The sequence below is a fragment of the Morone saxatilis genome, unplaced genomic scaffold (genome assembly GCF_004916995.1).
Source record: "Morone saxatilis isolate NCDOM2014 unplaced genomic scaffold, NCSU_SB_2.0 Contig15, whole genome shotgun sequence".
Lineage (NCBI taxonomy): Eukaryota > Metazoa > Chordata > Actinopteri > Moronidae > Morone > Morone saxatilis.
Genome location: NW_023339707.1, coordinates 6,340,165 through 6,368,030, shown reverse-complemented (window position 1 = coordinate 6,368,030; position 27,866 = coordinate 6,340,165). Strand labels below are relative to the sequence as shown.

The window sequence follows — 27,866 nt, the reverse complement described above, 5'->3', positions numbered from 1 at the left end:
TTACAGTAAACGAGCCTACCGTTATTGGATGGAAAACCTTTTTTTTTTTTATTCCTTACAAACCAACCAGTAAAATGAACCCAGTTATAATTCAAGTGCAGACAGATTCTTTATTGTCACATTTAACATTTATTAGCATTTCTCTAAGAGTAAAACAGCACCAGATGTCCAAAGTGTGGATCTGTCTTTATACAAAGCTCTTTAGATCCCAGCTGTTTGCATGTAATGCGTCACAGTTCCTCTTTCGTCTCATAAACTAAGCTCTTTGTGTCCTCTCGGAGCTCTTCTTCACCGGGTTCTTCTCCTCTTCCACCTTTGTTCACACACACAGGAGGTCCAGCGTAAGGAGGGGCCACTGTCCACGTCTCCAGAGAGCCACAGACGGAGATGCCTTTGCTCGGTGCCGGTGAGGACAGTGACATGATGATCCTCGTCTTCTGTCGAGTCCTAAAGTGTGTCACGTCATCTGCGGCATTCAAATGATGATGTAAAGTACATTTGCTGAGCTTGAGTTCGACCCGCGGCCTGGGGTTCTTAGTCTTAACGGCCTGTGTTGACTGACAGCTTTGATGGAGAGGTGAAGAGGCGGTTGAGGTGGTGGGACACTCACCACACTTTAAACCACCCCTTCCCTCACCGCTCGCTGAGACGTTTACAGCATTATATGGCGATGCTGAGGGTACAATTTTGTCCTCTGTCCCTGATCTTTTGGGTTCAGTCTTTTGGGTCTTTTTGGTGCTTTTCTGGTGGAATTCACTGCTTGTGTTGCTCTTGCTGCAGGCTAGCACTGAATCAGGAGGGAATACTCCACCGTACAGCAGCACAAACTCCTTCTGACTGACCAAAGGAAGCATCCTCTGCCCGAGACGACACTTGTTGAAGATCTCCAGAGTTAAATCTAGAAGAGCATGAAAGAGCGACAGCAGATGAAAACATGTTGGGTGGTGTCAAACATCAGCCTGTTGAGCAAACCATCATGTAGCATAAATAATGAAGGGACCTATTACTGTGCCATTTTTGTTTAAGCGTGGTGGCGAATTTGCTTTATAAACATCTACTGAACATAATAATGTAGGCTCACCCAGTGTCTCCACAACAGTGCTGGGTATCACCTCCTTCAGCACTTCACAGTTGGTATGGAGAGCTGGATTACAGTTCATCTCCAACAACCACACCTATTAGGAGCACACAAAGACACGATTGGTCCAATAATATGCACATTAATGCACATGTTGAATGCTGACCACCGCTCCTATGTTCAGCAACGCCTCTCCCACCTTGAAGTCGTCGTCGACCATGAAGTCGCAGCCAATCAAGTCAAAGAAGCCCAGTCGGCGGTCTAACTTGGATTTGACTGCAAAGAAACACTGCGTCATGATCTGCTGCATGCGCTTCTGATGCATGGAAAGGAAAAATAACAGTCAGCGAATCCATCCTACACATACAATACAGCAGCCATTTTGGAGGTCTGCAGCTCTTAGCAACAATGTCTGAGAATGCGTGTTTGGACGGCTTTAATTTATGCACATTTTAATTTAATTTATGCACATTTTGTAACACATTCTTACATATTGTGATGGCTATTACAAAATGTGTGAGTTGCACTTTTTTTTTATGAACTGCCTTTTGAATAAGCTGAAGTTTTTGATGGTCTTTTTGGAGAGCCCTGTCAAAACACCACTGCAGTGATCCACCCTACCAGAAATAAAAGCGTTATGGGTTTTTCTAGGTCAGCATTTCCTCAGTTGCTGGCTGCATTTGTAAGATGATAACAAGCTGATCTTGCATTTATGTGACTATTTAAAACAGAGTCAACTATAACGCCAAAGGGGGCACCACAGGTCATGAAGTCTAATTTAATATTTGGAAAGTTTAATTTAGGTTAATTGTTAAAAAATATTAGACATCCATTTTGGTTGGTTATTACATAATGTACCATATTATTATGTTTTTATCATAAAAAAAGTGCAAATCATGAACTTTGTAATAACCACCACAATGTAATAATTTATTAGAAAATGCAGGGAAATGTGTTGAATATTGCATCAGCTGTTCATTACAAAATGTGGCAGATTATTACAAAATGCAGATACTTTAAGCTACCTTTAAGCTCCAAACCACTACATCCTACATATCCCACAATGCAACATGATAGCCTCTTGACAGCAGTATGTAATACAGGTTGTCTGTTAAAAATGAGTCATCTCCAAACCAAAATACCCAGGTGATGTCACCTGAAAAATATTTTCAGATTTGACAACTCCAGTGTCGCAGAATACATGACACTGTTTTCACAGGCTGTGTAGCAAATTGACTGTTAAAAAAAGAAAGTTTTCCATTTCTACATAGAGTGGCCATAACAGAATAAATTCTTTCTCGAGCTGAACTTTTATTTGTTTGTATATACTCACTATCGTGTCACTATCAGGGTTAGAGGTTTCATTCTAACAGGTGCAACCAATAATAGAAATGTGGACATTGCACTGCTGATTGTACTCTAACGCACTACGGATAAAAGCAACCACCAAACAGCACATGTGATATTTCACTTCAGTAATAACATCATGTCCTCAGACAGGAGTGAGATCATCCAAGCCCAACCACAATCTCAATTAGCTGCAAGCTCCCAACAACCATCATTATAAAGGTAATTGGTCCCCAAGAGCTACAACACACAGCAGCACTCACTGCAAAGGCGCCCAGCACCCAGTCCCTGGGCAGACCCTTGGCAACCCGAAACCTGTCGTTGACGTAGGTGTTGAAGCTCTCCATGGACCACACAGTGTCCTCTTTTAGCTGGCTGTACAGAGGATTCTTCTTCTGCATGTACTAGAGACGCACAGCAGGGGGACCAGAGACACATGAAGCAGAGAGTCAGTTAGTGCCACAGCTAATGCCTCATCTATTCAACCTTCCTGGAAATGACCAATACAAGCAATGATATGATGCAAATATTTCTCCAGTATAATCATCCATGTTATTGTCCTTTTTAATTTGAGTTAAATGGGAGTTCACATGGTTGATATAAGAACTTAATTCAATTTCCTTGAGGGAGTCATCCCAAAGGGATCAATAAAGTGAAGTCTAAGTCTAAGTCTAAACAGGTTGAACAGTTAACAAATAAACCAGTCTGACCAAACAAGTCTAACCCAGAGTAAAATCTGTGATACTGTATCAAGTTTGTGAGCCTTTAAACTCCAAAAATTAACTCAACATCAGAGCAGTGATGTGATCTCTTCTGCAGTGACTCCATCAAAATATTGTACAGTCCAAAAAGAAAACAAAACAAAAATTGTTTTTAATTCAATGTAGACATTCTGGTTTTGACCCGAGAGCACTGTGCGGAAGAACTACATTAAACAAGCAGTGTGCGGGAATGGTTTAGTTTTTCAGTGCTGATAATTATTACCCAGCAACTGCATACAAATTAATAGTAATTTCCTTTTCATTTAATATAGCGTGGACCAGTTTGTCATTGTATATAGGTCATTGGAATGATTGTGGCAGGAAAGCCTCGTTTAGAACCACCACACACATGGGCAATTTCCTAATCTATTTTGATAGGATGTATCATAGAGATGTTTCTGTAACTGCCTGATTTCCAAGTAATGACTCAATCTAACGTCACAGCAGATTATCTAAAACCTGTGGGGGAATTCTTGGTTTAAAGGATAGGTTCCCAATTTCATGGAAAAACCTGATTCAACTTGAAAAACTGTGAATCTATCCTTTGAAGGGTCCTGTCAGTTATTCCTGGGTATTGCTGTACAGTATAAAGATGTACCTGATTGGTCAGGTGGGCAGAGAGGTTGTTGGAGCTGGGGTCGTAGAGGTCACAGGTCAGTCGCACATATCCATGGCGAAAGAAGACCATGTAAGGTGCAGTGCAGGCGATCAGAAGGTAAGAGCGCACATCAAACTTTTTCCCCTTCAGGAGCAGAGGACTCTGGATGTAACTGAGAGCAAAATGCAGCTACATCAGCGTTTATATGGTATAATAAGTATAATTTGTGATCTGTGGACAAGAAGATGTTGACAAGTACAGACAGTTGCACTCACAAAACTGTCTAAATAGTCTGCAAGAATCTGTATACACAGATTTATTGAAAGCAGTCTCAGATCAAATTAAATCTTCTCTGCTGTACTCTTATTATCCAATGTTGAGGTGAAGGGTAAACATGATGAATGTGACATTGTGTTCATTTTAACAACCCAATAGTTAAGTTTGTTCACCCACTGTTGGACAATTCGAGCCTGAGGCTGGCGCTGGTGCATCTTCCTGCTGGCCCGGCTGTCCTCTATGTGCTGCAGCTTCAGTTCGAGGGCGGCTACATCCTCTTGACTCTTCATCAGAAAGATCCCTCTGCCTTGGTTCAGACCGGTGGGCTTACAGATCCACATGTGACTCTCGTTGTTGCTCACACCTGGACAGTTGTAAAGTCAATAAATCGACAAACATATGACATATACAGGTATGAAATATAAAGTCCTACTGTCAGTTCTATACTGCTCTGTCTTTTTCTGGTGTGTCCTGTTCTACATTGTTTCTAAATTGTGTTTAGTCCTACAAGTAGATAGATAGATTCTTTATTGTCCTTTTCAGGAAATTTTTTGTCAGTACTTCTATCTGTTTTTCAGTTGCATTAATCAAACACAGCACTCTGTATCACTAAGAAATCGCTCCATATTTGCTTTTTAGTACACAACTTTTTTGCAGTGTTCAAATTTAAAAATTATTATTATGCAGTAGTGGAAAGTAAATTTTGTAAGTACTGCAGGCAATTCTATGCAAATTGTGCTTTTTGACTTTCTGCTATTTTATACTCTATTTTGGAGATTGCATTGCTATCAATCAACAGTATATAAAGTAGTTAAAATTAGCTTCACCTTGACCAGCTGCAGCATTAAAATACTGCGTATATGTTAATAATGTTAATAATAGTCCTACAATATAATGTAACACTGTGAAAGGGGCTATTCTACTGTCCAATGAGGACATAGCTAATACTTATGAGTGCAGGAGTTTTATTTTTAATGAAATATTCTTGCTTTGAGTGAGTTATTATGTGTGAGTGTTTACTTTGTGTAGAACACTGAATAAGTGTTTTCCACAGATTCATCTGTCACCCAGAGATGTAAACGAGCTGTCTGTGTCTTTCTCCTGTTTGCTTAGTGATAACCATGTTTGTCATAACCTGTGCATCGCTTATCATGATGCTGTGTGTCTGTATCTCTACAAATAATACAGAAACCATTTAATCTTTAGCCCTTAAAATAAAGGGAAACTCTTTTTTAGTTCTAATATGAAATGTATTCAGTCCTGTGTCGTGCTGCAGCAGCTCTACATCCATCCCTGTTGAGCATTTCTTCTCCTGTTTGTGTCTCAGCCCTGCCCTCTGCTGACTCATCTCTATGGCAACAGCATGTTCCCCTGGTGATTTTATCAGGGCCTTATGGGAGGTGAAGTGCATTATTTTCCAACGTCCTCAACCTCTTGATTAAACAATCACCAAGGTAACTGTTGTCTGCTGAGGACAAACTATTGAGTTTCTTTTCATTGTTGGATGCACGACAAGTCAAGTTTGATTTATCTCACTTTAAACTGGAGCTCATTAACCAAACACAAATCCAGTTGAACCAGTGTTGTGTTGTCATTGCATCAGACTACTTATGTGTTAGAGGTTAAAGAAGGTGAGATGTCTGGTGCATTTTACCCTCCTGCTGGGCAAAGAAAGCCTCTCTCTCTTCCCTCACATCCATGCGGAAGGTGGTGGGAATGAACTCTTCCATTTTCAGCCTCCTGTGAGGTACAACAGAACAAGACAGAAGCCCAAATGAATGTCTGGGTGTCCTCAGCAGGGCAGGGTTAGAAAAAAGTGCCAGATGTTGAAACTGCCTGAGAAAGTTCTTTTAATTTAATTTTAAAAAATTAAAAAGAGGTGCTTTGTGTTTTTAGTTGCATTGTCAATGAGTGGTAAGACATCTGTACAGTGATTGCAGATTCATTTCTAAATCATAATGTTCACTGTGATGCAGTGACTCAAGCAAGTTTTATATCTCTGAAAATTAATTTCCCAAAATATTGTTGGCTGCCGGGAATGTAGGAAAAAACCCATTCAGCAGTATTAGTAAGCATGGTCCATTGTATATACACTGCATATCTTCCAAGTAAAGAACACAAAAATACTTTTCAGCTTTAGTTTAAAGGACCAGTGTGTAGGATTTAGTGGAATCTAGTGATGAAGTTTCAGACTGAAACCAAATTAAATATTTATAATTAACCAGTGAAATAGCTTAAATAATTGACACACATAATGCTCAATGCCAAGCTTGTGTGATTCAGACGGGAGGCCTGATTTCTGATGATGCAATTTGGCGTTCATTAAATAGTATCACAGGCTGATACAGTATGCCTTTCAGTCAGTATTTGCAGAGCTGGGACTCTATTAAACCTACATGATGGTACCAGATGGTTGCTAGGAGATCTGGGACACAACTATAAATTGTGTAAACAAAACAGACGGCTATATCTGTCTGCGTTTAATACACACAGCCTATGTAGATACGAAATGGATAGCAGACAAATACAGCAGGAACACAGCTGTCTATTTCACCTCAGTCCTCGACCGTGGTGGACTTTGCTGCTGACCCGCTCGTACTCCCGCAGGCTGCTGAGGAGACCGATCTTAGTGGTGAGGACCTTGTTGTTGGGAATCTGGTACACCAGCTGTTCACCTGGGAACAACACATGAGGATTTAAACTTTTCTGTCTGTGAAAGAAAGGCAAAACAAATCTCTTTTCTACTGGAAGCTAAATGAGAAAAGAAATGTATCGTTGGTTATATTTTTGAGAAACAGATGTCTAAAGTTAGCAGTGATGGTGATGGGAGCGATTGGTGAACCTTCTTTGAAGTTACAGTAGTTGACTGGCGATTTGGTCTCACACCACTTGAGTTTGAAATCCTCCCTGTGCTTGTTGTAAATCCTCTTCCATCCTCTGCTCTCACAGTAACTGCTCACTCTAAAGGAAAAGTCCCAGAGGAAATCAATTACACCTCCGCTTTGCAGACGACAGTCCAGAGGTTAGGGGTCACATGTAAAACTAGACTTTGACTGATAAGTGGCCCCAGAAAAATATACAGCAGGTGAATGATGTTTTCGGCTTTTTATTTTGAAATAGGATAACCTCACTCAAGATGTGATAACATTTTGAAATGCCTAACACCTTATTGATAACCGCCATTTTTCCTTACTTACATTTCAGCCCCATTGGCTCCTCCAAAGAAGTAGAAAGGCCCAGGGCCCCGGGGCTCTTCTGCCTGCCGCTCCCTGTCCCTGGCTGGGTTGGAGCAAGTCGACAAGCCCCTGGGGAAGGACCTCTGGAGGTAGCGTTCCACCAGGCAAGCACCTGATACTTTTACACACACAAACACATCATCACAAACAAATCATGTATGCACACGGTCACTCACTTTCACAAACCTTGTTCTATTACTATGTACATGAACTTATATGGATGCACAGTTGAAAATCAGTGGATTACAAGACTATAAAAGAATTATTCTGAAAGGGAATCGAGATGTGCTGTATTTTATTTTGTTATGCTGCAATAAAGGATCAACAAATGACATCACACTTCATGTCTCACTTTTCCCTCCACACACCTGACCCTCTATCCCTGCTTTCCTGGTTGAAAGTGATGTGGGAAAACCTCTCTCTCTTTTCCTGAGTCTGCGTTTCCTCCCTCTGGACCTGCTCCAGTCCACCTTCTGATGTCACTTCCTGCATGCCACTATGGTCAGGTGACGAAGGCTGTTCTCCTCCAGGCTCCTCCTCGTGCCTCAGGCTTCCCGTGGGCTGGTTATCCCCACAGGGAACCTCCACTAGTTCCTCCGTCTCTGCTCCTTCCCCTCGTTGTTTCTGCAGTCTGGTCTCCTCCGCCTGGCCCTCACTGCTGGGCTCCACCCAGCATGCAGAGGACATGATGGTGCAGATTGTTGCTGATGGCTAGCCTGTAGTCGGAAATTATAGTGGAGTAGGAGAGCAAAAGAAGAAGAGATTCTGGTATTCAGAGGATGATTCCTAATCATTTTGGTGACCCCTGACCTTTTGTTTAACACCACCACAAACACCCAACGCTGTGTGTTTACGCTTGCATTGCCGTCATATTGTTAATTACCTTGAGACAGTCAGCTGCTCATGCATTGCTGGGTTAGGGAAGTCATGTAGCCATGCAGAAGCTATAGAGAAGTGGAAGGTATTCATAAACCCAAGAATACCTCCTTTCTATTGTTTTAACATCTAAAATTTTAAATATACATGATATATGCTTATGTTCATGCTATAAGGCCCCCATTCAGCCTGTCTTTGTCCTCAAGAACAGTAGAAAATGCCTCACCATCAGCAGAACAAGACAGACAAGACAGCAGTTCAAGACATCCTAGCAGGCATACTAACCGTATTTTGTGATACACCAGCACCCTCAACTAGAGTTGGTAACAAGACAGCAAAGTGTGTCTGGTTTGTGGCACAATTGTAGGAAAATCCGACTTCCAGCAAGCGCTGCAAAATGCTCCCAGACATGCAACCACAAGAAGTGACACATTTCTATGAGTACATATTCCCCTCCTTCTGTGGGCAACACACTGTGGTAAAGAAATAGCTTGGCAACTGAAAGAACAGGGCATGAACACTTCAATCAATCACAAGGGCACTGTTGCAAGTGTTCAAGAACCACCCAGTAAGTCCTGATGGGGTCACTGACTCATGTGCTTCTAGAAATCAAATGTGCTGCCCCAGCCCCTCACTCACCCACTCATTCACTGACCTTACTCAGAAAGGAGGTGACATCAAACTAGTAGATGTAGAAAACTGGCAGCAAGGGATATTATATGAAAGTACAACTTACACTTTTTTGCACAGATCTCCGGTCTGCCACACTTTTTATGTATGTTGTGTTACCTCGGCTTGTAGAGGAATATGTTGGAGGACGGTTTAAGCTAGATGAAAGATACACTGAGATAATGAGATAACATTAAGAGAATCAGAATTACATCTGATAGCTTTGGGCTGCGTACACCAACTTCCTGTCAATGTTAAGCAAAAACAAGCTGTCACAGTCATTAACTTTCTGTTCTAAGAACAAATAAATATGAAACATCAAGGCTAAGGAGTGTATAAATGTTGAAAGTGGTTAAAAAAGTTTTTTTTTTCTCCATATTCCAAGTTTATGTTCTAAACAAAGTAGTTTGAATTTAAACAAATACAATGCAACATGAAAGATGACTAGGATTTAATTTTCTTTAAAAACTTATTCTTTATTTGGTTATTTTCATATCTCCTTTTCCATCCAAAATAATTCAACATAGGCTGACCATTTACTTTAGGAAGTTACAGTATGTATACGGTCTTACTTAAACATGAAAATGTGTATAAAAACAAATCAAAACAAATTGAAATAAAAAAAAACACTGAAAATAACGAAAGTAAATAACACAAATAAATCAAAATAAAACTAAACGAGACTTATATGCAAGATCACCTTACACAGTCGTACACATCCACCTCAGTGCACATCGGAAAATGTCCATATTATATATTAAAAAATAATAATAAAATGTCCTGTTTATTTGGTCTAACTTTTAAAAAAGTCATACAGACTACTTCCACCTGCAGTCCAGTTCCTGCATTAATAATAATCACATTCTGTACAACAGAACTGTTAAGCTGTTCAAACTAAAATCCAAAACTTACGTAAAATGTTAGTCATGAAAAATGTATACTTACATCGAGTTAGTTTAAATCATGAATGAGATCCGGCCTTAAGTTGACAAGAGCAGCACATATTCTTAGAATCTTGTCTATTTTAGGAGCCATGGTGCTCGAAACAACCTCTGACAGTATTTTGTAAACTTTCAAACGGCTGATTGCCCTTCCAACATGAACTCTCACTTCCTCAGGTAGCTGACCCCGCTTTTTTGTACAAGAGGCCATTACCAATTTAACCCCTCTGTCCAACAGCAATTTTTTTATGTTAAAGCCTTGATCGGCCATGACCTCATCTCCGGGCTTTAAGTGGTCTAATATTCCTGAGTCTATGCTTATGAATTTGTCACTGCATCGCCCCCCATACGCTGGAGAAATGAACATGATTAGTCCACATGGGGCTATGGCTACCAGGTATTTCACTTTGTGGTCTGATTCCTTACTTGAATTAACAACTTTGGGTTTTTGGAAAAGGATCTCACTGCAGTCTAAAATACATGTTGTATTGGGAAAGTTCTTCTTGAATGCTTCAGGCGAGGTTGCCTGAATGGTTTCTTTTGGAAGCCATGGAATTAAAGGTAGCAAAACTTCCTCCAGTCTGTCAATCCAATATGAGAATATCTTGCTGGCCATGCTCTGTGATATATGAAACTGTCGGCTCAGATCACCTATCAAACGGTCGGACTTTAGTGTCATAAGTGTCATGAGAACTTGATCTTGCACAGACATTGGAAATGCATTGCTAGCATATACTTCCAGTGTTGACACAAGGATGTGAAATGTTTTTAGGGATAAACCAGTGTAGAGAAAAGCATCAAAGTCGTTCTTAAGCATCGAGGACCCAATGTCATCGCCATCCGTCTTGCAATAATTGTGGTCGTGTTGTGCTGGGTCCTCGCGCTGTGCATGAACTGAGTGCTGCTGTGGGTCAGGGGGAGGTGCAGAATCAGCGTGATCTGAGACAGCTGATGTGAAGTCCACCATGAAAAACACACATAAGCATGGCCAGAGTTAAACACAAGTCGGTACAACAGACACTGTATGATAACTTTCATGTATGTAAATGAGGATTGACAAAACTGTGTCTATAAAACAGTTAATGTATAATAAACCGATATATGTTACCACTACAAATACACACTGAAGTCTACGCACCCTTTAATCATGGGTTTTAAATTTGAGACTTTCATTTAAATAACCTAGCATTGTTCAATATTAGAGCTGCAATAATTAGTTAATTACTTGTCAACTATTAAATTATCATTTGTGAGTCATTTTTTAAGAAAAAAGTAAAGATTCTCTGTAATCAGCTTCTAAAATGTGAACATTTTCTGGTCTCTTTAGTTCTATGACACAGTACACTGAATATCTTAGGGTTATGGACAAAACAAGACATTTGATGACGTCATTTTAGGCTTTGGGAACCAATGATCAACATTTTCCACCATTTTATTGTCCAAACAACTAATTTATAATGAGAAAACAATTGACACATTAATCTAATGAAAATAACAGTAATAATACTGTAACAGAAAAGTTACAGTATAACAGTTAGTTGCAGCCCTATACAGTATAACATGTAATGTACAAGCTCTTTTAAATATCCAATCTGTACTGTACTGTACTGTACTGATCAATTCAACAGTAACTAATGTAAAGACAATGGCGAACTTTATTAACAAATACAAAGCACACACACTCTACGTGCTGGAAGAGGTAGCCAGTAAATGATTGTGTGTGTGTGTGAATGAACTCACAGTTGGACACCCGGGCTCCGTCTGAGGAGGCAGCAGGTCGTGTTCGGACTGGGTTCCGCCTCCTCTTCGGACGAGGCGGTCGGTCGTAGCCCAGATAAAGCTCCGGGTCGGGGTGCAGTAGGGAGGGTCTCTTATTGACAAAATGATAAGAGCAAACATACACTCTCTTTGGAAGACGTCGTAGTTTCAACGCCGCCAGCCACGCTTTCCTCCTGTCCGCACTGACGGGCATGCAGTGCAGGGCGTAGGGCGCGGGGCACGGACATCTCTGCCGGATTTGTTGGTGTTGTAAACAAAATGTTTGTGAGAAAGTCTTCAGTTTCTTGGTGTTGTTGTAGCAACCATCCGCAGCACACGTTGAACCCGAGCTCATCTTTAAAACGAGATAACCGCTACGAGCTAGATAATTGATATAAAGTTGAGTTTTCACTTGTGTTTCTTCATCAGAGTTTCTTCATCAGAGTTTCTTTCCGCTAGTTGATGAATTCAGTCACCCGGAAGCAGACAACCGGCCGGCGGAAGTATTTGATTTGCGTTGGCTTCTGAAGAAACTTTATTATATTCATCTATATTTATCAAAGTTCACTTCTTGGCAAATTCCACATTCACTCATGTACATTTACAAACACAAAACAAAAGCTTAAATTCAACTAAATTTAATTCAGTTTTATTTGTTTATAGCGCCAAGTTATGCCAGGACACTTTTCTAACTCCTTTCAAACTCCTTATAACATTATTTACATAATGTATGTATGTATGTATAATGTATAATAAAAGTTCCAAAAAATATTTGTATTTATTAAAGAAATGGAACAATATGTGAATGAAACAGAAAAGCTATCAAAAGGATAAATGTGTGCAATGTTTTTAATATTTTGTTATGTTAGCTTTATTTAACTTGTGTTATTTTTTGTTTTGTTTTCTCAGTGCTTCATTTGTCTGTGCATGCCTCTAATGTTTTGCTTTTGATACAATGTATGTTGATGGTTTGAAATAAAGATAATAACAACAACAACAAAGAAATGTAAATAGTTTCCAGAGGTGATTCCTTTCCTCTAGCAACACCAACAGACTGAAATGTCAAAATCTCACAGGCAGATTTCTATGAAATCCTCATGCCCCTATTGTAACTGAATGCCCCTAATACCCCTCCTCTAGCACCACCATCAGAACAAACCTTACATGTTAAGGCTCACTGCAGAAACCTCTTAAGTTTAGTTTGGTTTAATGAACATTTCATCCTCTAGGGGTTGCTAGCACCTGCTAGCAGCTTTAGACTTTTAGCCTTGTCTGTATAGTTCAAATATAGCAAACCTGAGAAATAAAGTAAAAAAAATTTAATGATGGTGTTTTGTATTAAAAGACAGGAGCTGAACTATATATTTGTTGTAGCTACATTTTAGAGGAAAATGGGGTTTACCTGAAACTCCAGTGTCACACACATGTACAGCCAGACTCCATGGAAACCAACTCTTCTTCGGCCTTGAGCGCTCAACCTTGTAGTCCAACTGCAGGGCCCAGACAAACAGCAAACCCACAGACTGAAGGAGAGACTCCACAGAGGTGAAATGACATGGTCTGTCAGCAGTTTAGCCCTCTGTAACCAGCCATAGTCACGCTGCAGCCACTGGACCAAAGTAAACAATCACCGGTTACTCCGGTAATGGGACCCCTAGCAACAGTTGCCTCTTGTAGATTGAATCTTACAACAACAGCAGCTCAAGACAAACTAACTACTCAAGATTATGTATCCCACACACACCCCACCTCTAAGTTTAGCCTCATTCAATATTAATTTCCTGTAAGCCTCTGTTGTGTGAACCCTATGGTAACATAAGAGCAGGAGTGTCAATCAAAATGGATTTGCCAGTTTTCCGGGGTATTATATCCTGACACTAAAGGTCAAATTATATTTTCCACATGCTCTGTGACAAATTGTTATTTAAAAAAGTCATAAATCTGTCCAGGGTACATGTTTTAATGTAGATATAATGGTATCCACCATACATTTTATACTGGTATCTATGCAAACTACAGTTATTTGGAGGAAAATTGTAGCAAGGGATAAAATAATTATTAGGGCAAATTATCAACATGTTTTTGATGTTTCAAAACTTTTAGATACAAATAACTTGAGCTGTAAAATAACCAGAGCCCTTGATTAAACTTAAAGCCTCCAGACATCATTTTACTGTGAACATCAATTTATTTCAGTATTAATTCATCCACCTGAATTATTCACAGAAACATTATTTTTATGGCCGACATCATCATTAATCATGTCGTCTAGTGCCAAATCCAGTGGCAGTCACGCAGTTGAGCAACATAGCATTTGTCTGCTCGCATAGCAAATCCACTTATCACCTTTCTGTCTCAGTGATTTGACTCAGGAGGAAACACCCAGGCCCAGCCACAGTTGGCAATTATGCATAATCTCCTCTCTTCCTCCCAACAGTCTGATAATTGACAGGGGTGGGTGCCTCTTAGACGCAGCATCCATGCAACCGTATAATTACACATACAGTAGGGTAACCAGGAGTGACGCGTACACCTAACACCAATGTAGTTTAAGGGGGCATTCACACTGAGCAGTACTTAGAGCAGTCAAACTCCGTAGTGTTATTCTGCACAAGTCACTAATGAAATTGGGAACAGCCTCCAAAAATGCAAGGGATTATGGGTAAAAGAAGAGACTGATGATGACAGCTGTTGAAGCTGATTATTGAGTAAAATAAAATATATTTCTTAATTGGTATATTGACCACAGAAGCACATGATTCAAGTAAGATTTGGTTTGACTCCCCGATGACAGGTTTCTAAAATATGTCCAATAAACAAGCTGCTTGTGCATCTTTGGATCTGGTTTGCTTGGAACGGAATGGTGATATGTACTTTCAAGGACCAGTGTGTGACATTTAGGAGGATCTATTGGCAGATGGAATATAATATTCAAGGTAATGTTTTCATTAGTGTTCAGCTGAATATGGGAGTGTTTTTGTTACCTTAGAGAGAGCCATTTTTATCTAGACGCCGCTGGTCGCCTTTCATGGAGTCCGCCATGCTAAATGTTTCTACAGTAGCCCATACCAGACAACACAAACACAGACTTTAAATAGGGCCTTTTGCATTTCTCATGAGCTTCGCAGCAACAGTAGGTTTGTCCTTCATGCTTCATACATACACAGGTTGTCAAATACAGACGCCAGCAGTGTTCAGTTAGTTGCAATCTGCAATTTCACCACTAGATGCCACTAAATCATTTACACAGGTCCTTTAACAAACCCAATAAATAAAAAAGCTTACATTTCCTACATTGTTCATATGAAAGAAATGCAAAGTTTAGGTCTAATCACACTCTATATGATGTGTTGTTAGGGTTGGACTAAGGGTCAGTTCAGTCAATGCCTCTTTTAGGTGTCTGAGTGCAAAACTGCAGCGATAAAAGAGAGCTGCTTGGCAATGATGTGAGTCCAGCCACAGCACCCCAGTTATTAGAGGCCTACTATATTCCTGTTTAACAGAGCTTTGTGTGGAGCCAGTGTCAGCCACACCTTGATAAAGAGCCGCCATCTGATAGACACACTGTGCAAAGTGCTGCGTAGGTGGACAAAGAGAACAGGCTTGTTTTACAGCCCTGTCGACCTCATGGTTTGCCATCTGCCAAGAGGCTCTGTGTGTGTGTGTGTGTGTGTATTTATATATGAGAATAAGTTTGTGTATTTTGTGTGGCTATCTGTATGTTCCCTTTTTGTATTACATATTTCATAATTCAAATGTTAATTAATAACTTTTAATTTGATTTGATCTCCATCTGTCAGTGGAACGGTGAGTGAAAATGCAACACCCTTATCATTCTTTCATTTTCTTTTCAATTTATTTTATTTATGCAAATTAAGTTTGAGGTTCTGTAGGTGGTGCTCTTCTCATTGTCCGTTTATTCATGGAAAATCACACACATAGAATTGACTATATCACTATATCACATTTTGGGTGAAACAGAGTTTTCACAAACTCACAAAGTTATATGAAAATTTAATGCAGGAAAATGAATATATAATCATTAGATGAAAAGTATGTGTGTGTGTGTGTGTGTGTCTGTCTCGGGGCGGCGACACCATAAAGAGTTGTTGGAGACTCGCCCATTCCCATGTCATCCCAACTGCCTCCTGTACCAGGAAGTGCTCAGCAATTACAGGGATGCAGCCTGCAGCAATGGTGTCCCTACACAACCCATTATTTGGAGAGATTCTCCTTGTCAAGGTGTTATAGTGGAAGGAATGGAGTTAAGTTACGATGTAAAGAAAAGCTTGTCTCAATAGGGTCTCTCTCTCTCCCGCTATTCATGATTTCCTTACAGAATTACACCGGTAAAGCAGAGGGGGCTGTTGTAGTGCAGGGGCGACATTTTGTTCCCAGGGTCTTCATTCACTCATTCCCACTGGTGACAAACGTAAGATGAGGACACAAAGACATTGAAGTTTACCAAAAATGACTTTTACTTGGGAAAATGTACATGCCACAAGCACATTTATGTCCTTAGATAAACTGTTGTTTTGAGACAGATATGGAAAAAAAAGAAATGTTTGAATACATTTATTTATGCTGTTATTGTTTTTCCTGTCTTTTAATGCTAACGTAACAAACCCGAAGGCTGAGTGTTGAGGTTTCTGTTTAACAATAGTGACATTTTCTGATCCACTTTAACCATTACTGCTTCCAAGAAGCTTAACAGACAAGTGGATTATGTGTTAAACATAATGGAAAAATAATCAATATGGCTCTTAAATAAAGACTGCATGCACTCAATGCAGCTTTTGTATTTAACACTATCATCATAAGGTGATGGATGGTGGAGAAAAGTTTTCTCAGTCCCACCCAGCTGAGCCTCTGTGGTCTCCCTAAATGCAGACAAACATGCATGGTACTTCTTTTCTCGACGTGAAGCGTACAGATGGCAACCTCCTGGATTAATGCCATTCACTATGTTGGTTACACCCTGTAGAGCTATGAAAAAACACAGGAGGAATACCAATAGATTGTGAAGTGGAAAATGACTCACCGATAACAGCAATAGCATGACAGAATAGAAAGAGTTGGTGGAAAAAGAGCTGAGAGATGCTCCAGGTTCACACCTTAAAATTCAACAGCTAAAGAGGAAGTGCTTGATGTAACGAGTGCTGGGGCCCTTCACCGGTCAGTGTCTCAAAAATCAGTCAAGTCAATCAGGTAAGATCCATCAACATATCAGTACATAGTTTGGAAGGAAATGGTCTAGATATTCAAACTGCTGGAGCTGTCCTGGGCCGGTGCTTATCAACTATTTAGGCCTTAGTTAAAGGGATATAACCACCAGTAATATTGTGCCCCAATTTAACAATAAATAAAAATAAAGATACTCCTCAAAGAGTCCCTTTAGCTATTATGGAAATTTACCAGCTGTTATTAAGAGAAGGCAGACCTGTTCAGAATGAGATCGGGAGCGTATTCTCAATTTACTGGCAAGCGTGCTAATGCCTCAAATGTACCTGGGTTTGCTTGTGTACATTAGCTAAGCCTCAGTTATTCAGTCTGCCAGTCATGTCTAATATCAGCACAAAGCTAACACACCAACTTTGCCAGAAGGCTAAAGTCAAAACTACCTCTGACAGGGCATGTCTAGTCATGTGGTTGTTTTCCTGTTGCATTTACCCAATTGGTATTAGCTAAAGCTAATGAAAAGCAGCTATTAGATTAAGTAGCTACATGTCATTTTGTTAATTTCCCCTGCCTTGTGAACACAACATGTGAGAGCGGTAGCTTTGCTCTCTCAGTTAGCGATCATGAGAGGCACGGTGCCTGAACTGGAAGCCAAGAGCACCGGGGGGTAGTGTTGCTAGCACAGGAGTGCCGGGAGGAGGAGGCTTTCAGGTCTGGGGGACCCAGCGTGTAATGCAAGTTGGGGAGTGGTGCTGGAATGGGCTCCAGAACCGGAGCCAGGCAGGCAACAGGACAGGGATCAGCTGATGGTACGCTAGCTGCTGAGCTAACTTAGCTAATAGCAGCTACAGTTAGCAGCAGTTATTGGCTATTTTAACAAATAAAGCTATCTGTCCACTAGGAAGCTTCATAAATCACAGAGAGTTGAGGTAGAGCAGCTGAAAAACATCAGAGGGAAAAGCAGAAAATATTTTCTCCATAAAATATAACCCAGTTTCACCAAGAAGAGCGTTTTTTCCAACCTAATTATTTTATCACTGTGGTCTGATAACTGTAAATACATCAAATCCAGTGACCCATATTGCTATTTTTTACCAAAATCAGTGAATAAAGTTATAAAATGTTTTTGTACAGTAAGGCCTGACCACCTTTTCTGCCACGAGTGAACTAGCTGCACAGCCGAGGATCTCTGCTATCTGGAGTCCTCTTTTCTGGTATAGTATCACAAGTATAAAAAACACAGGTTTGAGAGTAGGCCTTCTCTTTTGCACTGAAAGCAATAAAGAAGCTGATTTGACCATAATCTGTATGAATATGTCTGATCATTGCCAAATAGATTCTGTTCCTCTAGACTGAATCTTTGTACGTATATTTCTAATATGAACTGCGTCTTGACATTGACGCTCTAATGTGAAACCATTTTACAAGCATGCAATACATAAAAGTGTGTGACTGGAGTGTTGGGAGCACATCATGTATTGTCAGTATTATACACGTATCATGCAGTGGTGCTTAGTCAGGATGGGGAAAATGGAACAATGTTCTTTTTCCCACAGGGTTAAATAAAGACTTAATTCTGGCAATGCCTCTACCCTAACCTGTAATCAGTTACACACCTCTATGACTGTTAAAGGAGTTCCCTGCATACATGACTGTGTGACTGCTCCTCACTTGTAGGTATGTCACAGCCGTTTAGCTTCTGTTGCACTCCTGTTCCAGGCCAGTGGCAAACCCCAGATAAGAGAATCTAGCATCCTCATCCACAGCCAGCAGAAGTGCAAGAATCTGGTCTGACTGCACCAAGCATGCACAGACCAGTGCAGGAATCCTCTACAGGCTCTCTGCCAGTCAGGAATGTGATTCGGTCGTGTGACGTCATCAAGGGGGGAAGTAACTAATTAAAGTTACCTCCTGTTACTGTGCAGTAGAGTTTTCGTAGTGGGTCCTCCTGAATTTATTGATACATTTTTAGTGTCTTTCTTTGTTCCAATGTAAAACCATGTACATCAGAAAGTAAACAATAACCTGAGACCCACAGAGGGTGGAGAGATTATTCTTTAGTGCCTCTTCCTGAGCTTTCTTCCATTCCAGTTTTTCCTTACACGAATCGAGGGTCTAAGGACAGAGGGAGCTGAATGTTTGATTGTAAAGCCCCCTGAGGCAAATTGTAATTTGTAATTTTGGGCTAAATAAATAAAATTTGTCTTGACTACAAGATCATTTATGGAAGGTGAAAGGACATTTCAGAATATATTTTAAGCAGTGGTGGAATGTAATTATAAGTACATTAACTACTGTACAAATGTGGTGTTTCTGTACTTTACTGCAGTATTTCTACTTCATGACACTTTTACTTCTATGACCAAAATAATAATCTTTACAATGAAATTTTAATTTTAATATTTGAAATATTGGAAGGGGTAAAAACACTGGAACATTTACAGTGATATTGATCATCACTGTGGCAGCAGTCGATGCTTTATTTGCCCTATCTAACACCCCCTCAATTCATTCTGATTGAATTTTGGTTTCCAAATGAGGTTATCATATACATTCAAAATGGCTGCCCACCTGTTGTTTGTGGCCTAAAAAAGTATACATGTGTAGCCTACGTAGGTTTTAGTTATGTGTGTCTGAGCCAGCCTTAATATTATAGTATACTAATCGGCCTTTTTCACAGCAGACATTTTGACTTGCCGTAGCAGGAAAAGCACAGGTGCATCTAATAACACAATGGCTCCATTCTATTCAAGTGTCTCAGTAAGTCATGACAGTGAACCAGCATGACCAATACCAGGGTCCTGAAACTGAATTCCACCATCATTAATCTTATTTAATGTGCATTTTTCCTAGTGTAACTTATCAAAATATTCCCCTCAAACACAGGTTCTTAAATATACATTACAGAGGCATACATTACATCCTGAATTGTTTCTTCTGATCAGTCCTGTGACTTTTGTATTCTTGTCGGTATTTAATTCAGTATTTGTATAAGTTGTTACAGGAAACCATGTTTAATCACCCATGTATCACAAGAGTTCATGGTGATTTAAAAATAATAGTATAACAGGAAGGAGAATACAGATTGCTCCAACTGCAGCTAAAAGAAGTTTCTTAAGCCCACTTTTCTTCACACAGCTTAACAAGATGCCAGTTTTAATGTGTAAAGTTTGTTTTGCTCATTTTGTTATCTGATGAATGGCTTGGCTAGCATGAAGTAGGCTAACAATGCTAATTTTCACAGTCATTTGACAGATGGCTGCATTTTGCTGAGCATATTTCTCATAAAGCAACACACAAAGGGATATAGCTGTAAGTGATCTAATATTTTTGGGGCTGACAAAACCTTTCTTTGTAAAAATGTGAATGTGAAATGTGAATGTGAGCCTCCCCAGCATGGGAGATCATTGAGGCCTGGGGCCTGTTATGTTAAACGGCTAAATGGTTTTTGTGTTTGTGTTCCAACTGATAAAATCAGAGCTGCGTTTAACCAGTCAACTGAACCTCTGAGCTAACAGCCCTAATTAAACACCATAGCCATGCTATTCACTGTATGTGTGTGCTGCTGTGAGAGATAGGGGAAGAACAGTGCTGGCCCAAATAAAAAAAAAACCTTAACCTTCCTCTGTGAGTCTGCAAATGTAACCAGCGGCCATATAGAGTGTATAGATTCCAGTGGGCGAAAGCAGCCAACTGTAAGTCGCCCAGGATCTGGCAGTGAAAACACGCCTTGTGCTTCTCGGTTTATCAAGCTGGCCTACTGTGTGCTGCCATAGACTGGGACACAATGAGGGCTTAGCTGATGGGGGGACCTCATGGGTAAATTGAAGCATTTAAAAAGAAGCTCTGTTCAGTGGTAACCTGATCCACACCTGACTGGGGCTCGGCATTCCGGTCTGGCCGAGGGAAGAGTTCACAATGACCAGAGAAACTGCCACAAAGGGCCACTGCACAGGAGTTCAGAATAAACTGCTCCAAAAAAACTGATTACAAAATTGTGTTAAGATCGAGAAAATGAACAAGAGAGACATTTCAAATTTTATCCAATTTTATTTAATCTTTTTTCCTTGTACATTTCATCACATCGTATCACAGTAAATGCAGTTAATATTATGTACAAAGTGTGTCACAGATAATGAAGTCTCAAAAACTGTGTGCATTGTTCTACTTTACCTGGAGAAAAGCCAAGTCCCCAGGAGGAATTCAGTTATTGCGGTAAGAGGAAGAAAGTAGATCATTCAACAGATAAAAGTCACAGCATTTTTTATAATACATTTTTCTACATTAACATTCCTTCTAGAAACTAATTTACAGCACAGCATTTATCAAGAAAGCCTATTGTAAGCAGAACTGTCTTCTTCTGGACTGCTGCTCAATGGGGAAACTCTGACTCAAGTCACGTGGAAGAAACCTCAACAAATCAATCAATCTTCCAGTGCGAGGATCATAGTTCCATAGTCATCATCATTCAGCCCCATCTGCCACTACCATAAATATTTTGATGTGCTTCCCTGGACTGCCCTTTGTCAATACACTGCATGTCAGATGCACGAGAGCAAGAGAGGGGGGAAGTAAGAGAGCAGAAGGTAATGCCATTTAATGGACGGCATTACCAGACAGTATTAGACACCAATAATTAAATCTAACCATGTCTGGTAAGACGCCTATCAACAGGCTGGAAGGATGACGTCTGAACTTTCACCTGTGCAAAGAGGAAGAAGAGAGCTGGAGGAAAACAGAACAGTGCAGCAGAAACAGGTTGAAATGAGCAGTTCCCCTTTTGTTGCAATCACAGATACTACACACGCTACACTGCACTTTGATTCAGTTGTACATTTAAATTTGGAAAAGCATGCAGAGAAAGCAATAAGTACACAGACCAAGGAGAGAAGCTATGTAAGCTTGGTGAACTATTTCTGTGTCAATCTTTCTTCATTATTACTTAAATATGTGACGCCAACACAAAGAAATGGGACAACTGGAGGGGTGAAAAAAAGCTATTTCATGTTTTTGTGGCTTGGATAATGGAGCTGGGTGGGCAAATAAAGGTGCGGCTCAATATTTGCGGGGCAATTCTCCCTCCTTAAACAAACACTAGATTTCTGCTTGCTCCATGTCTATTATTTGCCTTTATTTCTCATGTCTGTTTGAAGGCTTTACTCATTAAAGCCACATTTTAGTCCAGACATACTATTCACCTTCTCCAGTTCAGTAATACTGAATTATCTCTGTTTTAAATCAAAATTCTGTGTAAGTTCATGTAAATACATTCTAACATACCTAATGCTGTCTTAAGTCCATTTGTGTTGTAAAGGCTCCTATTTAAGGTCTCATTTGATTATCTTTTTGTGGATAAAAGATAAAAGCTGGGAGGACGCCAAAGCGTCTGTAGCTCAGTATTTTTTTACCAGTAAAGCACTCTCAGGTGAGCTCATGTGTCAGTTTCAGGATGTGCCACGCAGGTAAGGCTAGTTGGACCAATCACTGCCACACAACACAAAGACCAACGCTGTTCAGGGGCGGGAACAAGGAAATAAGGCCCTGCAGGACCGGTGGAACCATCAACTGACAGCTATTCTTTAACTTGGGTGGGGTGAGGTTGCCATAAAGGTAAAAAAAAAAGAAACATAGGGAAGTATATGTAAAAAACATAAACGCTGAACTGCATAAAAGATCTACTCAGGGGTCCTTCATCAACAGTCATCTCCAACTTGTTTCAAAATAAAAGTCTCAAACGTTATGTCTGTCAACACCATAATCACCTGTGCCGCTCTTCCTTTTTGACGGATCAACACACAGCCTGGGGCATAAAGGCAGTTAACTTTTTCTTTGAATTAACTCAAAAGTGAGACTTTTTGCAAATGTTTTCCTGCCATAGTACCGCAGAATACAGAGCCAACCCTGCTTACAACCCTGCCTGTTATGATGACAACAAAGGAGTCTTACAAATTTCAACAGTCATTTACATGATGGGTTCAACATGATGGGCATTGAGTCACCCAGAAAACATCGTTACCAGACAGTGTTAGAACAACAGTTGTACAATCCAGCACTGTCAGGTAAGATGGATCCTGAGAGCCATTTTTGTTTTGAAGTATTCCAGCCCATCCAGGGCCAGGAGCATGTTAGCTGCTAACGCTGCTAAAGCGGTTCGTCTGGTTGCAGTTCTAAGATGACTATCATCATCATTACCAGGCAGTATTAGAGAAAGTGATGATATCCAATGCTGCCTCGTAAGATGGAGATAATCACCCCAACACAAAACGTCTTGTTACTACACATCTAAAGCATACAGCACTTACTGATGATACAAATGTTGGGATATCTTTGGTTGTAGATCATAATGTGGTATCAGTGTCAGTTGTTTAAGGTTAATGAATGAATGAATGTGGAATCTACTGAAGCATACCTACTGTCACCTTAAATAGCTTTGTCTAGAGGAAAAAAAGGGGAACTCAGTCTTAGATGATAAATGGGAAATAAGCGAGTATTCGGCACAAAATATGCATCCTGTCCTGTTAACTAATCTACTTAAGTTGTGTAGTTTTATGGAGGTAAAGTCGTAATGTAATGCCCAAAAATAGTCTTGTAAATGGGAGTGGGGAAGTCCATATTTGGAGACCACCTCTCCATAGTATAATTGCTGAGCCCTGGTTGTGGTTGGGGATTTCAGCTTAAACTCGCTGTCACAGAAGACTGGGCCACAGTAGTTGTTAATGATTGCCCAAACCTGTTCCAACTAGTCTAAATCTATGGCACGGCAAGGTTGGGAGGCCTGCTTTTCCACACAATACGCGGCAGTTACTAATTTCAAACACTGCAAGTCGCGCACCTCCTCTAAAACATGCCGAGTCAAAAGCACATCAGCCTCTGGGAGCTGTTTCTGTTTTACATCATATCCCGGCAGATTGGGAATCGGGCTTTTTAATGTTGCAACACACTGTTCTGCCTCTAATAAAGCAGCATTGTCAAGTCTGTTTCAACAGGTGTTTTATGAAATGGAATAAAGGAAAAGCCAATTTTTTTCTGTTTTCCGTTGGTGGACCTCTCAAGCCGTTGTCTTTGTGTTTGCTGAGTGATGAAAGGCTGATGGAATGCTGCTCGGCCGACCTGAGCCGACTCTGTGTACGCAGAAGGTCACTGAATCAGCCCTCGTTTACTGAATAACGTGGATCATTCACAGGTACACTGCGTGAAATTCTCACCCCCCGTGCGGACATTTAAATAAGCATTATTATTCCTTAAGTGAAAAATTAAATAGGTATTTTATCCATTACTAAATTACCCTAAGTAGCCATTATACTGTATATTTAGTTGCATTAGATATACTATGATAATTGCGTTAATAATGGAGAGTTCCCTTGAATTTTGGTTCAAAGCAATGAGATTTAGCTCTCTTTACTTAAAATCTTTAACGTTACTTTTTATTTCTCTCAGAACAGAGACCCAGCTGTAAAGAAGAGACATTGTAGTGTTCTTTAAGAACAGGTTTCCAATCATCCTGCAAGCAATGCAAAAGTAGAGCACAAGAGAGACGGGGGGGGGAAGGAGAGAGAAAGAAAAGAGAGTATAAGGGAGGGAAAAGTTCAGGGAAAGAAGGTGGAGAAGGAAAATGGAGAATGCACCTGTAACCTTACCGTCATGAAAGGTACCCCAAGGAAAGAATGTAACAAAACCAAACAACAAAAAAGTAAAGTGAGTACGTTTGGAGGGAGGGGACTGAAAAAGAAAGAGAAAAAAGATCTTGAATTTCCAGCCCGCTGCCTGAGAACGCTCCGTCTTCCTCCCGGTCAGTCAGGCCCCATGAAATGAGAAAGCCAAGCAGACCTGCTCTCCCAGACTCTATTTAGTTAATCATCAGCATTATAAACCAGTGCTGCAGGCCCTCTGAGGAAGAGAAGAGGGAGAGAGAGAAAGAAAGAGTGAAAAAAGATTAGCCCAGAAAATTCTAGCTGGTAGAGACAAGCTGTGAAAGCATGTCTTGTGTTACCTTACGAAATATCTAACCAACCGTACATCCAATAAACTCCGTCACCGTTAGTCCAAATACTTCCTCTTCTGCTCCTCTCATGGTAATGTATGTGTCCCATTGTTGCACATGGTGCTCTCTGTGCAGTGGGAGTCTTAACCACTTACGGCTGCCCACGCTTTTTGCCTGTTAGAAGTGAGGCGTGATCAGGTAACTCTGCCCTCTGTGCTGGAATGTGACTCCACCGTGAAGTCAACAACCCGATAGGTAAACTGGCCTGTCCCTTAATCAATAGTGGCTGTCTTTGTGAGAAAACAATGGCAGGGAAACCCAAAACCTTATTTAACTCCGGACCTTATCTCAGCGCCACCTAATTGGGCCCTCCAAGTATCGAGGAGCAGCCTGGTGATATTTAGGCCATGATGCTGCTTATCGTCCATGTGCCACAGCATACACTTATTTGTTTCTAAATTTATACTTGATGGATTTACATTTAAGAGCTAGTAGCTCCTCCCTCTTGCTCAGTATCCTTTCACCTTTCTCTTTTGAATATTTCAAATGAAGGACTAAAATATTCAAAAGATTTGATTATCAAAGGGATTTGGAATGTTCCCTTTCTCTTAATGCTTTTTACTTATTCTAATTTAAGCCAACTATTCAACCTTTCCTCTTACTGACAGGTTCCTTTAGCCTTTGTGTATTCAAAAACAAAAACAAAAGTAAAATCTGTAAGAAATGTAATTATAGTGCTTTAAATTATTTCATATTCATGTTGTCATCTCCCTGAAGGCACAAAATGTAACGGCAGAAAGTTGATTCAAAGTAAAATAAAAAATAAAAATCAAATCAAAAAAGAGCAAATAATATAAAAAGGAAACTGTAGGAAGAAAATATCTTGAATCCTATCACCTAATCACCATGGCTTCTTAATCAAAAGTTTAAATGTAAGGTTAGCATAGGATTAACTTTTTAAAATGGCCCTGGCCCATAATGCACTGTCATTCACGCTATCAGCTGAATCAAACTGCAGCTTTAATTTAACCTCTCACCCAATGAGGTGATAAGACCTACAGTCCCCTTTCATTTCAAACCTGTGACTCAAACACGAACAAACAACATAAAATCAGTCCACCATTTCGTCTGGCCTGCCAATCATTAAATCTCTCTTACTGTTGAAGCTCTACTCTGCACTTCCCGCCCTGCTGCCAGACGCTGGCGGAGCGACTAGCACTCATGTGACTTGCAGCTATTCAGGTGTATGAAAGAAATGAACAAATGTTGCTCTTTCCACCAATCACAACCTTCCACCTCGCTCTGCAGTCGCCGCTGTACAGCTACATGGTCGACATTTTCCCTCCATTTTCCCTTCTTCTTCCCAGACTGCACCGGTCCTCATCTGCTTAGAAAGCTTAAGAGCAGCCTAGAAAACGTAATAATGTACACCATCGATCCAGCGGGAATTCTCTGCTCTGATGTCCAACACTGCTGTGTCCTAACGTGCAGTCAAACCTCAGAGGCAAGGAAGACGGATCAGCAGACATTTTATGTCCGACACTCATCCACTTTACTTCCTTTTTTTCCATTTCAAAAGCGCACGAAGAAGGCATTATTCTATCAAATCTCTACCTTAAAAAGCCAAAAAAGAAAAGCAGTAGATGGTTCACCAAGGAAATAAAAACTTAACCAGTTCAACGGGTTGTAGAGAAAAGTTGAGTTCTGAACTCATATGAATTAATGCTTTAACATACTGTGAAACTAAGAAAGGTATTACCATTTACGATTATTAATTTGTAAAGCTGTTTCATACCGTGGATGTGTTCTTGTAAAGCACATTTTAATGCTCTAAAAGAAGGAGTCAGCCTCTGTCTTCATATCCTTTGACAAGTCTGGCAGTTTGCCTTTACCTGCCCCAACTGGTCTGTCCAGTTTAGGAATGAGCGTTGGCTTCTATTGTTTCCTCTTCTTTCTCTTTGGTTAAAAGGAGCTGGAATTCGATACACATTATTTTCGCTTCCCATCGAAACTACCTAGACCCTCCTATATCAGCACACGATCGCAGAGGTCTTCATACGATGACCTAATTTCTTTGCCGCACATTTCCTGATCTTAGCCGACGAACAAATGTCCTTAAAGTTTTAACCCTACCGTCGCTGAGCAACAGGTTATGACGACAGTTCAAGTCTTAAAGATGGAGAATGAAGACAAAGAAGGGATCACATTTGTGAATTTACCCAGTCTTTCCCAGGTGTGGTCACCGAGCCAGAAACCCAAGACAAGAGGCATCATTGTATGAGGGCTCTTGACGCCCCGTTGGCTAGTCTTCCTCTTTCCTGCTCCTGCTGAAGGACAGTCGACCTCTGGAGTGGCGGTTAGGTAGAAAAAAAAGCCGTCCCTTTCAGGTAGATGCAGCCGTAGAGTCAGAGGAAGAGCCAAACCCCGGAACAAAACCAACCAGTTTGAAGCACGTCAGCTCTCGTCCTGCTGCACGAGCAGAACTTGTTTTTTTCCAGGAGCTCTCGTCGGCGGTGTTAGTCGGTTAAGCTCCTCAAGAAGACAGAGGCTGAATTTGTAAAGGGCTTGGTTTACATGTAGCCTGAACCCCCTCCTCCCCTTTTCCCCCACAGGTGTAATTTTCAGGTCGCAGCCAATCTCCTTAGCCTCTGGCGCTCACAGGTGTGTCCCCCGCGCTGTCTTCAGCCAATGGTGATTGAGACGAAACCTCCCCCTCCTGCCCTCCAACTCCCACCTCACCGGTTCGCTCACCTCCGCCCTCCACATCAACCCCCAGGTACCTTGTTGTGTGTTTTTTATGATGTCAGCTCAGGCTTCTGTGGGAACAACCTCCTCTGTTCCTATTACAACACAGACAACAGCTAAACCACCATCATCCTCAACTGCCGAACACACCCATCCTGTCCGAGTGGAGAACATAAATCATAAGGCCGACACACTATAGGGGGCCAAGTATTCAAAAAACGTATCTGTGAGGTATTATCACATGCATAAACCTTTGCCTACTTCAGTGCTGTATAAGCCCGCCATAACCTGAAATACCTGCCCTTTGCTCTCATGCCTTTCCTCTTCCTCTCTTTGTGTCCACACACCTTTTTTGTCTGAACAATAAGCCGGCTGGGTTACAGCGAGAGCGGCAGGTGAACAAAGTGCAGGTGAGTAAAACT

General features: G+C 40.7%; 2 protein-coding genes across 2 annotated transcripts; both read right to left on the bottom strand.

Annotated features, from left to right (window-relative positions):
- Window positions 1-126: 126 nt before the first annotated feature.
- ttll10 (tubulin tyrosine ligase-like family, member 10) lies at window positions 127-8,379 on the bottom strand. The gene is made up of 11 exons (XM_035657490.1): window positions 7,665-8,379; window positions 7,258-7,414; window positions 6,903-7,021; window positions 6,615-6,735; window positions 5,715-5,800; window positions 4,238-4,424; window positions 3,785-3,956; window positions 2,689-2,829; window positions 1,278-1,394; window positions 1,082-1,175; window positions 127-898 (listed from the first exon to the last, which is right to left on the bottom strand). The coding sequence occupies exons 1-11, from the start codon at window positions 7,981-7,983 to the stop codon at window positions 231-233; spliced, it is 2,181 nt and encodes a 726-aa protein (XP_035513383.1). The 5' UTR covers window positions 7,984-8,379; the 3' UTR covers window positions 127-230.
- A 911-nt stretch (window positions 8,380-9,290) lies between these two features.
- On the bottom strand, window positions 9,291-12,159 carry si:dkey-56d12.4 (uncharacterized protein LOC799220 homolog). The gene is made up of 2 exons (XM_035657489.1): window positions 11,523-12,159; window positions 9,291-10,730 (listed from the first exon to the last, which is right to left on the bottom strand). The coding sequence occupies exons 1-2, from the start codon at window positions 11,893-11,895 to the stop codon at window positions 9,793-9,795; spliced, it is 1,311 nt and encodes a 436-aa protein (XP_035513382.1). The 5' UTR covers window positions 11,896-12,159; the 3' UTR covers window positions 9,291-9,792.
- Window positions 12,160-27,866: the final 15,707 nt, after the last annotated feature.

What these genes read in the sequence shown, in the direction of transcription:
- ttll10 (XM_035657490.1), bottom strand. Translation starts at nt 7,983, where the DNA reads ATGTCCTCTGCATGCTGGGTGGAGCCCAGCAGTGAGGGCCAGGCGGAG. An exon ending in CACCACGGTCGAGGACTGAG is followed by an intron (nt 5,801 to 6,614) that starts GTGAAATAGACA and finishes TGTACCTCACAG; the next exon opens with GAGGCTGAAAATGGAAGAGT. An exon ending in CTGCCCACCTGACCAATCAG is followed by an intron (nt 2,830 to 3,784) that starts GTACATCTTTAT and finishes GTGCGTCTCTAG; the next exon opens with TACATGCAGAAGAAGAATCC.
- si:dkey-56d12.4 (XM_035657489.1), bottom strand. Translation starts at nt 11,895, where the DNA reads ATGAGCTCGGGTTCAACGTGTGCTGCGGATGGTTGCTACAACAACACC. An exon ending in CGGAGCCCGGGTGTCCAACT is followed by an intron (nt 10,731 to 11,522) that starts GTGAGTTCATTC and finishes ACTTCACATCAG; the next exon opens with CTGTCTCAGATCACGCTGAT.